The 14,634-nt window shown below is 36.1% G+C and overlaps 1 protein-coding gene across 2 annotated transcripts in view; it reads right to left on the bottom strand.

Annotated features, from left to right (window-relative positions):
* UNC5C (unc-5 netrin receptor C) overlaps nucleotides 1–14,634 on the bottom strand; it is a 336,648-nt gene that overhangs the window by 49,757 nt on the left and 272,257 nt on the right. For both annotated transcript variants that reach the window (XM_088020228.1, XM_028117791.2), the window contains exons 6-7: nucleotides 11,139–11,306; nucleotides 8,441–8,605 (exon numbers count right to left, since the gene is read on the bottom strand). In XM_088020228.1, coding sequence (XP_087876354.1) covers nucleotides 8,441–8,605; nucleotides 11,139–11,306 — 333 coding nt within the window. The remainder of the gene's footprint in view (nucleotides 1–8,440; nucleotides 8,606–11,138; nucleotides 11,307–14,634) is intronic.

Below are 14,634 nucleotides of genomic sequence, written 5' to 3'. Positions count from 1 at the left end.
CGATGCTAATGCTCTTATTAAAAATCTCAAGGGCCGTTCAAAATAAACATGTCCAGATTTTGTTTTCTTCCTTTTAGGTTGGTTCTTATCTCGCAAGCCCATCAGGACCGCACTAATGATGTCAAAGGTCAGGTCTGTCAAAGACACTCATGGTCATTTATTATAATTTACTACTCTTCTGAGGGTTTATTTATTGACAGGGGCTTAAGGAACTCCAAATAAATGAATACATAAATCCTAGGACATGACAACAAAAATTGAAAAGAACATTTTCTTGTCACTGATGTCAGTTATCTAGATTGCCACGGTCATCCCCCATCCTACAGCATCACAGGACAGCGGGCCACGCCTTACAAAATTCATCCACAGCCCGTTCCTATGGTAACAACCACGCCCTTCTGAACATAAACAGCAGGGAATTAACATCCCAGGATGTAAAAGTCTTCTCTCATGACTCACAGTGGATGAAGAAGGAATGTCTGAAATTTCATCCAACAGTTGAGTCAGATCAAACCTGCAGATCAGCTGCCTAAGTGTTTCTAATGCAGTAGACTTTCTCCTCATCAATGTTCCTGAAGAATAGTACACTCTCAAATTCAACAGCAATGATACTGTAATTCATGGTGGTGAAGACGCCTGACAGAAAAAGTAAAAGGAGGAGGCGTGCTGAAGCCAAGGCTGGTCTGTAGGATACCATCACCCTAGTGGCTGGGGTTTTAGGCAAAAGGAATACTTAAGCAAAAGCGCTGGTCCGGCAGGGACATGACCTTGGAGGAGTCTCGGCTTTGCTGTGGTTGTGGAAGCTGGGACCCTTCTTGATTCCCTTGGAGTTTCCTTTCCATCCTAGAAGCTGAAGACCTTGCCCTTGTCCTCTCGCACTGATTTGCTTGGGGCCCCCATAGGTGTTCGGCAGGTTTCTGTGGGCTAAACTTTCTAACCACATCCCTGCTTTCAAAAACAGGAAAATGTTTTAGCAGAAGGGAAAGACGCTAAAGCAAACCGCACTTACTACACCGGAGGCGGCAGAGCACTGTGTTGGGCAGCCAGAATATTTACAGAATATTTATTTGCCAGTTGGGACACCACGCATAGCAAGGATGATACAAACCCAGCTATGACATCAGCTTCTTCCAAACTGGAGATAAAAGCACTCACTGTCTGACACTCACAATTACTCTTTCCTATCAAATTGCTGTGCTGACAAGAATCTCACTGGAAACTGACTAGCACCTTCTCAAATGCCTACCAGGCGGTTATAAACACATCATTCTCAAGTCAAGAAGACACTATTTGTAAAGGTAAATTATTTCCCCACATTTCAACAAACGTAGGATTCCAGGGGTCCTGGTATGCAGTATGTCGACACCACAATTTACACAGAGTTCTGCCACTTCCTCTGTACATGAGAATTAATGGAAGCGACATGTAAATTTTTTAATGAGTAGAAAGTGCTAAATTTGCAGATTGCATAACATTTTAATTTCCCAAAGTCAGGAAGTTCACTGATGCAGACACAATTCCAGGCAGTTCTTATTTGTAAATTGTTATTTTTAATTTGTCTACTGTGGCATAAACCCTCTTCAGCAAGAAGGAATTCTAAATTTGCATCTAAACTGTGACACATCCCTATGTGGGACTCTAATCTTTGAATGGGATTAAAAACTAAAGTCCAGAGGAATGGCTGCAGTCATGTAATAATCTGAGTATATTCATAAATACGTATGAAACACCACTTCTGGGCCAAGCTACGCATATAGTTTTGGATTGCTGTTTTCTAAAGGAAGAGGGAAGCATGGATTAAACCATTATATGCCAACCATGACAAAGTAGATCTTACCAGAAATTCATTATAGAGATTGTAAAAGTTAAGAGTTATTAGGTCTTGGTAATATTATTGTATTTCAACATAAAATGTAAACATGGTCATTGGCTTAGCATTTTGGGGGATTTTTTCAAATGCTTTTTTCTTCTTCTATATCTCTTTTTCTCTGTGTCCAGTTTCTCTCCATCTCTCTCCTCCCCGCCGCCTTTTCTCTCCCTCTCTCTCTGTGCTTGGAACCATTTTATGGAAATCCAATTTCAAAATTGTATTGTAGAACCAGGGGCTGCTTTTATATACTTTTAGAAATGATATAAAGCAACCTAAATGCGCAGACAGCATAACGGACTTTCCAATACTGCCTTCTGAATAAGATACACGATTCTGTAGTATTATTAAGTAAAAACAGGGAAATCTGTTAAGTTTCTCATATCAGGCATGTGTGTTTAGTTATTTTCAATAGTAAAATGTCCCAAGTTATCTACCCTTTCTTGTTGGATGCGATCCATACCATTTAACATACCTAAGGTGTCCAGGTTTTTTTTATTCTTTAATTTTTATTTATTTTTTAAAAATTAACAATGTGCTTATAAAACCAAAAAGGTCCAACTTCTTTCTGGGACAATAACTGACTCTGATGTCTTCTTTAATAATGCATTCCCATGAAATAACACAACTTTTTGAAGTTCTTAATTTGAATATAGGGTCTCCAGTGTAGGAAATACTTTTTTCAGGCCAATGAACGTATATCCAGTGTAACATATACATGATATATTTTATACTTCAGTATCAACTAATGTGTATGGATGGCCTAAAAAATTTAGTGGAGCTTCTGAAATTGCTTAAAGACCATGACCTTGTTTCACAAATGAAATTACACAGCATCTTGTAATGAATCCAATTCATCCAACAGTTTAAGAATAATGTGCTTGCAAGGACAGAGTGATATGTGTATAATAGGCAACTCGGAAATAATGCAAAATATAACTCAGTTCCAAATCCCCGTGTCTTTGAAATCCTTTTATATATACCCTTGATATACTGGCTGTAAGTAACTCTTGCCAGCCCAGGGTTTCTATACAACTAGGGGTTATGCAAATCTCTTGTGCAAATACTTTTTTGGTAATCAAATTTTAATCAAATCTAATTTGAATCAATGGGACCAATTTTCTAGGACAAGTCAGTGATATTGCTATTTCTCAAATCCCAAGATTCCTGCTTCCAGGATCATACAGTTGTTCTAGCCAATCTTCAACATCTCTTTTTTAGAAAGTCATTTACAGTTATAAACATAATGAAAAGCCAAGTATAAAGAACACAGTGAATAAAAAGCATATTGAAAAAGAAAGAAATTACTTGCAATCTCACTGGTCAAAAATAAATGCATACGTTCCATTCATCTTTTTCCTAAGCTTACTTCTACATAGTTATGACTAAATGCATTTGTTAAGTCCATATTCTGCTTTTCCATGTTAAAGCATCAAAAACATTTTAGTGGCTGTATGATATTCCACCTTATGTAAGTGCCATATTATTATTTAACCACTGCTCTAATACTGGATTTTCAGGTTTCTAATTTTTTTTACAATAAATTATAAAGAATGTAAAGCATATTTGGCATATATCTTCTCAGGTATTTAGATTAATTTCTTAAAATTTATTCATTAAAGTAGGATTACTGGACCAATGGGTATAAACAATTTTGAAGCTCTTAACTAATATTGTCAAATTGCTTCCCCAAATAATTGTAAAAAGTTGCATTTCCATTAGAAAAAATACAAGAGACTTCACTTTGCACATTTATTAACATTTAGCATTATTATACCTGTAAAATATCCAATCATCTTGTAAGAAACCCTTGAAGAGTTTGATGAAAAATTTCATTTGACATTGGGGAACCACGTATTTTCTGAAGTGTTTGAAACACAAAACTGGGAGTGTGGTAAACAATTTAGAAAATTTTTGATTACTTACTCTGTAGAAAATTAAATATTCTAAAAACCATAGAGTCTAAGAAAAACAAACACCTAAATTAAAACTATGAGCAAAACCAATCTCTGGTATGTGTTACTTAGGCGTAACGGGAGATGAAGTTGAATTAATAATGGCCTAATTAGATAGTCAAAGCTATTTTAAAATAAAGTTTTCACTATACTGTTAAGTTCCACTTTCTAGCTTTCAATCTTTCTCTATAATTATGGATTTAAGTATGTCTCTCCTAAACAGTATCAAACGGGATTTTTTTATTACAATTTTCAATTTTGAACCTCCTTTAACAGGTAAATTTAATTCATTTACATTATTACCCATGACATATGATGATCCTTTGTCTGTACCATCTTAATTAAATTATTGTTTTAATTTACTATGGTTTTTTTTGTTGTTGTTGTTCCTTTCCTGCCCTTAAAAATCTTATTTTGAATTTATACACCCACCTTTTATGTGTGTAGTTAGGCTTACTATTTTAATCGGTAAACTTGAATCAATGGAATTGAATGCAAATAGTGTTATTTTTTTTACTGAACACTATACAGAAATTAGAAAAATTTAACTCAGATCACACTTTCCCATATTTCATGTTAAGGCTGTCAATAATTTACTTCCATCTGTATTTCCTGCCTCTTCATTGGTCTCTCTCTTTTTTTTAAAGAATCAATTTTTATTTTATATTTTTAGTAGTTTACTCAGTGAGAGTTTGTGAATTGTAAGCCCTCTCCATTTCAATCGTCTGAAAATCTTTTAAATTTTGCTCTCTTGAGCAAACTTGGGTATTCTCATTCTCTTCTACATGTGTTTTAACCTCCCTTTTATATAATCACTTACTTTATCTTTCTTCTCTGTAGTCTGAGAAGTTTCACGGGATCTACATTCCAGTTGACTAATTTTCCCTTCAGCTGTATCCAAAGTTGTCTCTGATTTGATTTTTAACCTCCCACTGAGTTTTAACTTTCAATTGTTTACCTTTCTAGGCATTCGTTTGATTTTTCCCCAAATCTGTCTATCCTTTTTACATATTCTACTCTTGCATTTGTGCTTATATGTCTTTTAAAAATACAGTTTGTCTTTCTACTTTTATTTACTTTATAGTCTCACTCAGATTGCTCTGAGTCCATGTTATGAGAGTGCTAAGTAACTCACTCACTGTGCTGTGCACTCTCTCTTGCATTAGACTGTTCCCTTGGGTGATGTGAAACTGCATATTGTAATCTCATTTCCAGAAGTGGGCTATTTTTGTTCGAGACCAATGCACTTGGGTTGTGGAAAGAACTCAAGAGAATGGCTTGTTGTTTGCTTCTGCTGGTACCCTAGAAGTTTCAGCAACTATGTTAATTACATATCTTTTGTTTTTTTTATTCCTTTAGTACTGTATCTTAGACTCCAGAGCAGATCTGGGTGTAGGACTGTGGTTTTACTATAGGTTTTATTTAAGTGAAGATTTCATTTTTATTTTCTCTGTCATGAATTTTCCTGTGGCTTCCCTGGGCTGGCGGGTAAAAATTTTCTAGATGGTCTCATAAGTGGGAGCAGCCACTTATGAGACCCGGCTTTATTCCAAGGGCTCTAGATTTCAACTCTCGGCCTCAGGCTTGTGCAAATTCTGGGCCTAGGCCTCTGTGCCAAAACAACACCTCTAACTCCCAATCCCTAGGATCTATATCCATGGTCAATGCCCCTCTGGATTATTCTGGTGTCCACTCATGCAGTTACCTCTCTAGTTTTGAGTTTCTATTTTATTTTGATGATTTGAGGATTTCTCTATCTTTCAAACTTGACTCATTCTTTCTCAGACACACATATACATACACTCCATACATGTGTGTATGTATATTTTTTGTTTTAATATTTTACCCAATATTTCTGCATATTTTGAGTCAGTTATTTGTATTGAGGGAGGTGGTTAAGGAAGGAATGTGACTGAATATGACTGTTTTGAACACATTACTGAATAAGAATTGACAGTAATATGCTCTACATATTTCACATTGTATTGCTCTTAAGTATCAATTTGCCTTTAAAATATACTACATTACATTGTCTAGGTTTCTGAATTCTACTGACCTCTATTATAAACTTTGAATTTCTCCTACCTAGCAGCATGTCTACATTTATATCAGAGTCATTTGTATACAATTTCAACTAGGAATACAATTTCAGAGGTATAGCATACTCTGTTCAATGGTAACTAGCTTTATTTTGAGATAAACATTGCAATGTTGATGAAAGACTATTAATGCCTCAAAGACACTAATTCTCCTAAAGTAAATAAATATTAAATGATAATTCCTAATTGTCAATGGCAACTTTCTGGCTGTCCTTTTTACCACCAATCTATTTCTTAATATAGACCTCATCCTTCTTGCAAGCTGGGTACTTTCACTATTAGAAAGACGTTGTTTTCCAAAATATGGACCAAGAGCAGTATTATTTCTTTGCAAGACTTTGGTGCAATGCTATGCCAGAAATACCCAGCCTACTGGTAAGTAGAAACTATAACTTTCACTGTAAGATACTATCATTACACAGCACAGCACTATCTCTGTGGTTTTCATCACTGAGGAAATCAATAGCACAGACTACAATTTTCTGTTGCTCTAGAGTAGATATAGGAAGACAGATGAAAGAGTTTATTGACTTAGTAGGGCTGTTACTATAGCAAATCAGAATTGTAAAGGAAATAGCTTTTTAACTGACTGATTTTAATCCAAACACTCAAATGTTTCAGTCTAACAAGAGACTTGATAAAAAATAAACAAACAAAAGAAAACAACAAAACCCTCTCTTGTAGCCTTCCTGATTTATACAACCACTTCATGTCATCATTACTGACAAATATCCATACATTAAAAAAAATTCTGATTTATACAACCACTTCATGCCATCATTACTGACAAATATCCATACATTAAAAAAAAATTCTATTAGTGTCATAAGAAACAAGCTAGATGCTAAGGGGATGCTATGTCATGAAAGTCTTAATTTGAATATGTCATGTTTGTATTTGACAAATGTCATAATTTAGTAGATGTCATTTTGTGTAACCAATTAAAGGCCCAAAGTTCCATCTTGCAGCATTGTATTTTTTGTTAAATAGGTTGCTTTGGGAATTTTAAAATATGCACAATAGAAGCTGTAGTTGTTAAATCACCCAAAGTTGAAATACAGTATTGAGAGAGGGAGAGAGGGAGAGAGATGAGGGACGGGGGGGGAGGGGAGAGAGAGACTTCAAATATTGTTACTTTTTGATCATATGAATCAATTTGTTCTCCACTAAAGGAAGAATATTAAATTATAAAAATGTTAAAAAAAGAATAACTTGGTGTGTGCTGTTTTTATTTTAATCTTCAACTCAATCTCATGCTTAGAGGAACTAACCCTGTATCTCTGGATTAATGGTTAGGAAAACAGCTATATTCTTTTCATTCTTGCATTTCTAATAGGAACTTGGTGAGATACACAGTAGCAGTCTGAAACTCATAACCAGAAGCTGTGCTTTACACTCAGTAGCTGCCAATTCTCAAAGAAAGCAACATACTGTGGACAGAAAAATAAGCCTGTAGGATTTTTATTCTGTGTCAGCAACGTCATTACTTATTTGTATTTTAAGTAAGGGTTTCTTTTTCAAGGGCCTTGTGTGTATAGACACTGGAAGGGAAACAGAATTTCATAAATGTGGTGAAAGTGAAATATTTTATTCTTAAATGATAATTATAAATACTTCTACACAAATATATGTGGTTCCTTGTGTTCTGCAAGCAATGTTAATATGTTATAATAAATGTCAACATCTGGTGGCTCTTAGTTAAGATCCAAAGATAGCATCCATTCATCTCTATAGGTGTGATACCAGAACAATTTTTACTACCTTAATTCATGGTCATGTAAGATGGTAAATTTTGTATATTTTAGGGCTCCTCAAAGGGGTAAGAGTTTGCAAGTATGGAAATCAAACTACTATCTCATTAAGAAAAGTTAAGAAATGAAGTCATGAAAAATGGGGAATATTTTGCCTACTCACCCATTATATTCCCGAGCCAATCTTCTATACCCATTTTTAAAATTTTTGTTTTATTTATATTATTTCCTTTAAACAAATATTAACACAAACCTAGCATTTTCAAGGACCTGTGGAGATGCTCCCACTAAGCATTTGCTGTAAATTGGTAAATCTATCTGCAGGACCGTTTCCTGTGCTTTATATGTATTTCACATTCATGGACATTGGTTCGGTAATGGTCATGAATTAGGAATAAATAGCTTACTTTTTCGAAGTCATGTGATTCTACTCTGAGGAGTTTAGCGTGCCCTTTTATGAATTCAAATAAAACTAAGGAATGGTTCCTTGGTCTGGAAAGAGTGACAGTTTCCCCATGGATATGACTAAATCACTCTTTGCTCAAGAGAACGCAATATTGTGTATGTCATTTGTTAACTGGACAGTTATTATTCATTCTGGTTCCTGGGGGATTAGTTCTTTCAATTCTGAGACAGAGCTAGTATACTGGCATATTACTGCATTTTTTTTGTTTTTGTTCGGAATTCTTAATTTTAATATTTCCAAGAAATCCAAATGGTTAAACCTCAGGCCTCGCACCTGTCTTTTGTTTGTTCAAATTGACTTACTCTGCATGCAAAGCCCATCAGTGCAGTTCTTGGATTGCAAGACGAGGCCATCACAGTCCTTGCCTCCGTTCTTGGGGGCGGGCGCCGTGCACTCCCTCCTGCGCCAGTGTGTGCACTCGGTCCCACAAGTAGACCACTTGCTCCATGAAGTCCACCTGCCATCCACTGCCATGCACACACACACAAAAACCAGCAGAAGGTCAGAGGGAGAAGCAGCTACTTGGGGGGAGAAGGGAGTAGAGCTCACGTGTAGATAAAACAAAACAAAACTGAAGAAAATGTCCCATCAAGGAGTACTGCATTCATGTCCGCTACTGGGAAGTGAGCATGCACGACATACATCATTAGGGTTCTGTGAATTTTTCTTCCTGGGGGCGTGACTGTGTCCTTACTGACCAAGCCAAGGAATCGCTTCAAAGGAGACAAAGAAACCAAAGTTGTCACCAGGAGCTGGTGAGGACCAGGAGGTACATAAAAGTAGATCATGATGGAGCTTTTTTTTTTTTCTGTTAAAAGGGAAGCTTTTGGATTTTGCATTGAGAATTAGGGGACCTCTTTTTAGATCCAAGATTTCTTCATGCATAGTGTCATGTGGGCAGTGCAAGTAAACTTGTGTGTTGATATGGAGAAGAGGTTGGTATAATGGAGAGGAAGTCTATCTATCCACTCACTGACCCATCCTTCCATGCATCCATCCATCCATATCTATCATCTATCTATCTATCTATCTATCTATCTATCTAACATCCATGTCTTAAAACTCTTTTCATTTTATTTTTTTATCCAGGCAGCTTGATTCTGTTGAGACCTTCTGCAATGCTTTGTTGAAATGACTGTTATTTTCCATATATTATTTGATAATTCTATTCCATTATTTGATGACATATATATTTCTATTTTTATTTTACAAATAATATTTACACACATTCCTAATTTTTTACTGTGATTCAGTCATTTAGAATTGACTAACTTTCTCCCTAATTTTTGTTGCTGGCTTGTTAGTAATCGCAATGATACTGAGCTGATATATCTCTATCTTAAAACACACAACTTAAATTCTAAGTTAAAAAAAATACAGTAAATTTCACTAAAGTCACACTTAAAATGCAGTCTTAAAAAATTCTTATTTAAATAGGACAAGAATATTAAAAAGCAGTTAAATTAAAAAAATTTCCTGAAATACATAAATAATTATGATTACCTAGAATTCAATAAAAAACAATATCAAACATCATTTATTGAACATCTACTATACATAACATCTTATACTTATATATTCATAGTAATTATATCCATTTTAATAGTCTACATGGTTTAGGAAATCCATATGATTTCATATTCAAATTAATGTGTAAATATATTATGTATAATGTGTATAGAGATATAAACATGCCCATATGAAAAAAATGATGAAAGCATTAATATTTCAATCATCCAGAGTTGGCTATTTAGGCAACTCCCAGCTATTTGGAGAAAAGACATTTGCTCTGACCTAGATCATCCTAAAGTACACACACACACACACACACACACACACACACACACACACACACACTTTTATTTTGACTCAAAAGGCTCAATGCATTTTTAATTGTAGAAGTCAACATCTAGATAAAATATAGGAGAGTATAAGGTAAAATATTGAAATTCTAAACCTAGCTAAGTGTCAAAATTTGTTACACAAACAAAATCTCCCAAAGGGATACTGTTTGGATATTTGAAAATGGACACTTAGGAATATAAAATATAGATTATATTTTTCTCTACAGTTCATTCTTATAACCCATTTCTGATAAACTATCTATTAAAGGATGGATAAGACAAAAAGTAAGCTAAATAAAGAGAAGTAAGGAGACTTTCTAAATAACGAAATCACAAAAAAATAAAATATAAATAAAGAATGAAATTGACAATGTAACAGCTACCCCAATGGAATGCACTAAATTTATGTATTATTTCAAAATAATTTTAGCTTAACTTTTTAATATATTATATAATTAAGCATTTTAGTTGGTTTTGAGTTTGGCAAATACCACCTTCGATTTGCCTAGGGTAAGAGCTGGTAACAATATGAGACAGCGAAAAAGATGCTCAGTGGCAGGATGCAATCTTGCTATAGGTACCACTGCAAATAATAAAAATAGGTGACCAACGTGTGCAGATAATAAAGAGCTGACTGCATTGTATTTTCAAAATCCATTAGCCCATGTGTCACAAAGCTTTGCCTTCCTTTTAATTCATTCCAAATGTTTTATTTGCCCTTGTCCAGAAACTGACATCAAATATCAAATATTTCAGTCTAAAACATTTTCTAAATTTTAATTCCAATAATTTCCATGGCTGTCTGCAGATCAAGTGTTGTATTCCTAAAATGAGTGGCTTTCAGTGCTGCCTAAATCCCTTGAATTACAGAACCTATAATCTTGGTTCCAGCAGTTTTGTTGAGTAATAGAGAACGATTATGTCCCTACATGTTTAATCTCCTGTTTTATTCTATTTTGCGTGTTTGGGTAATAAATTTAAGTACTGTTTGGGGAAAAATACTTGATTTCTCAGCAGTGTAAGCACTGAATGGTATGATGGATATAAATAATGTTTATCACACATTCAGGTCAAGAATAAGGCTTTGTGTACATCCCCTAAAACATATTCCTAGAATGAGAGGACACGTTTGGAATGAGAACGCTGTTTTTTTTACCTGGGCATAAGGTGGTACATGCTATTTTCTGCACACTCTGCCCTTCACAGAAGGCACCACCATTGAGTGGTGCTGGGTTGGTGCAGGTCCTTGTGCGTTTCTGATATCCTCGTCCACAGCGGCTATTACACACAGACCACTCTGTCCAGGTGGACCAGCCACCATTGACTGGAAGGAGGTAAATACAAAATGTGAATTACATGTGTGTTCGTGCACACACAGATACACAAACTACACACAACACATAAACAAAAACTCTCTGCTAAGTGACCATAAAAAAATCAAAAATTTCAAAGCTAGAAGAGACCTGGAGCATCATTTCATTCAAAGTATTATCAAAGAGCAGAAGAATCTAAGCATAGAGATAAATAAAATGAATTAACCAAATTTACTCACCTACTCAGAAAAGTAAATAGAACTGTGTTCTATTTTCCTGGCTAGTGTTCTTAAAAATATATATTCCCCTTACCTAGTCAAGCTCCAAAAATTATTTTTGACACCTTATCGGAAATAATAAATGTTTACATCCTTATGCCAAGGCTGCAGGTGGATCTGAAGCATGAGAACTGAATAAAATCATGTAGCTTTTTCTTAAGAGCAGATGACTGATTAGTTTTCTTTAGCATATGTAAACTTTACAACCCTTTAAGGACTTGTAGTCAGTTTCAATAACTCAGTGAACCTGGTTAAAAAATAAAATTTTGATATTGCTAGATTTTAAACTAATTGAGTAGCTATTTGATTGAATTGGCAATTAGTTCATGTAATTGAAATGGACACCCATGCTGTGTGTAAAGGCTCACTATGGTGTTTGACGGAGAGTTCCGTATAGGTATGACTATAAAACCTACATTCTGATGCTATGTTCACTATTCACTTCTGGAGATCTCCTTCTAGAAAATACTCTGATATATTTTAATACTTATATTATGTGAGTTGAGATTCAATTATTGTAATTAAGCATTTGCTAACAAAAATTATTTCCTGGTAGTTAAAACCTGACACAACAAGAATGAGTGTCTGCCTCCTGATCATAAAGAAGAGGGCTAGACATTCGGGCAGCACACACCTTCTAGGTGCACATCATATGCCCGACATCTCCTCTTCTAGAAACCTATACAATGGGAAATCATCATGAATGTGTTATATATACAGACACAGACAAGAGTGCTTTTGCATCGCAGTTATTTTCTATATAAAGATAAATACTTGTAAACAACTGTCATGTTCAACAATAGGAAAATGGTAAAGTAGATACCTGTTCATGTGATTGACACATAGGCAGCCATTAGAAATGGTGCTAGAGAAGTCTATTTAATAATATATGACTATTTCATCATTATGTTTAAAGTAAAAATATATTTATACCCCCTTATTTTAAAATCTTATCTAGGCAGAGAAAATACCAGTAGCATGCATAGCAACCTTTTCGAAAGCTATTTTTGGATGACAAAATGACAGGATTATGGGCATTTTCTTTTTTGACCTTTTCTGTGTTTCCCTAATTTTCTAGAACAGATATGTATTTGCAATCCACAAATGGATACTAACAAAAATAAATATACACAACAGACTCGAAAACGAAATACTCATTAGATGTATATGTTTTGCTGTGGGCTTCTGGTGAGCCTCATCTATGAGCCTTGGACAACTGACTTTATAGGGCCATGAAAAGGTCAAACAGATGGTTGATAGGGTGAGTTTCAGTCAGTGTTCCAAAAAGCAACTTAACCTGCTCAGCTTTACAAAACCAGATGTCATGGAATTGTCAGTATAAACTGCTCACTAGCATACTGGCAGGCCAATATTGGGGGTTATAGTATACATGTACTGCTCTGATAGGATTTTAACGAGAAATGAATAATCATAAACTTCTAGAGAAAAAAAAAGGAATGCGAAAGTCCCAGACTTATTCTTTCATTCTACAGAGAAGGAGACATGGGCTCCCAGCATCCTGGTCGAGTGACCCACTGAAGGTCAGTTAGTGGGAGAACTAGTCTTAGAGCACAAGCCTCCTGACCCCTAGTCCGATGCTGTTTTCTGAACTCAACATGCTCAAGTTCCTTGTGTTTGAGTCTTTCTAGAAACAATGTTCAGCTTGTATTTATAGATACTGAAAGCATGCAATACATAGGAAAAGAGATTTGCATGTATATTAAACATGTAATAATGCATACGCAGAGAGTCTGTCTTCATTAGTTATCTATGATTACTACGTGCTGTGATGGGCTCCGTTTCTCTTTTGTCCTTGAAATGCTGTTAATCAAGCCCTTCAGCCACTTTAGGAAAAGACAAAAAGAGGATCATTTCATTGTGACTGGAGAGAGGAAACTGCTTACAATTTAACGGAGCCATTATCTTGACGAGGAAATTCAGCCTCAGAGTACTCAGAGGATTAAAAATATAGTCTGTATCTGTCTTGTAATGAAAACGAGAGATTTAAAGCATCCCCATACTCAGCCTTCGGAACATCACAGTAGCTCCTGTTTCTCATAACTCCTTACAGCACAAGGACCTCCATCCGAAGGGCACTGTGTTAAGTACCACGAGCCAGATACTTGCCAATAGCAACCCCTCCTTCCTAATCACCCAGACCTGAAGGTCCCTGGAATGGCCTTTGTCACTAACGCAGCCAGGAGGAACTTCCTTAAGTTCTAAACCGGTGGTGTGACACAGGCATCTCAGGTAAGAGGGTCACACCCTCAAAATACTTCCCAGGTTGTTAGGTTACCTCTGATACAAGAAATCATCAAGAATATGAGGGCCTTCTGTATGTCCAACACTGTGAGAAATGCACAGAGCAGTCTCTTCATCTATAACGGAGCTTACCGCACAGCTGGGGAAATGAAACTACCCATAGAATGCCTGGAAGACAACTGAGCGCTAAAACTAGCAGAGAAATAAATCATCCCATGCTACAGCAAAATTGGGAGCAGAACTGTTGAGTGTTTCTGGAGAAAGGATAGGCCCTGTCAGAGATGAGCTGGACTAGAAAGGACCAGAAAGTGGAAGAGAAGCTTCTGGAAGAAATCATCACGTTGATCCTTGCCATGTGGTTAGGATGAGGGCCACGGGGATAGCAGTGCTTGCCTTCACTCTAAGTCTCCCTGAGGGAGAGTGTGAAGCAAATTCTAGGAAGTCAATGTTGCTCTGATGTGTTTGGGGAACAGGTCAGCTCATTTACCTGACTGAGCCAGGGCCCACAGAAGTATGAGCATGCTGACTCAAGCATCTCCATCTCCAAACTCACTCGGGCTCTGGGTGGTCTGGGGTATGGAGAGGGGAGGGCTTAGAGAGGCAGGGACATCTGCTCGCTCTGGTGCAGGCACTCAGGAAGACTTCCTTCATCTTCCCCATCGGCTCACTGACAAGGGCTAGGAATTTCCAAGTCTAGTCTTTCTATGAGTATCGGGGAGGCAGGTAAACCTCACTGTTGGAGCCTGAAGCTGGGAGAGAGTGGCGATGATTGCCAAGGGGCCTCTCTTGGATGTTTTAA

The sequence above is a fragment of the Eumetopias jubatus genome, unplaced genomic scaffold (assembly GCF_037043125.1).
Source record: "Eumetopias jubatus isolate StellerSeaLion01/CBP00866 unplaced genomic scaffold, mEumJub1_p1.0 scaffold_2, whole genome shotgun sequence".
NCBI lineage: Eukaryota > Metazoa > Chordata > Mammalia > Carnivora > Otariidae > Eumetopias > Eumetopias jubatus.
This window is presented reverse-complemented; position numbering and strand designations above follow the sequence as displayed.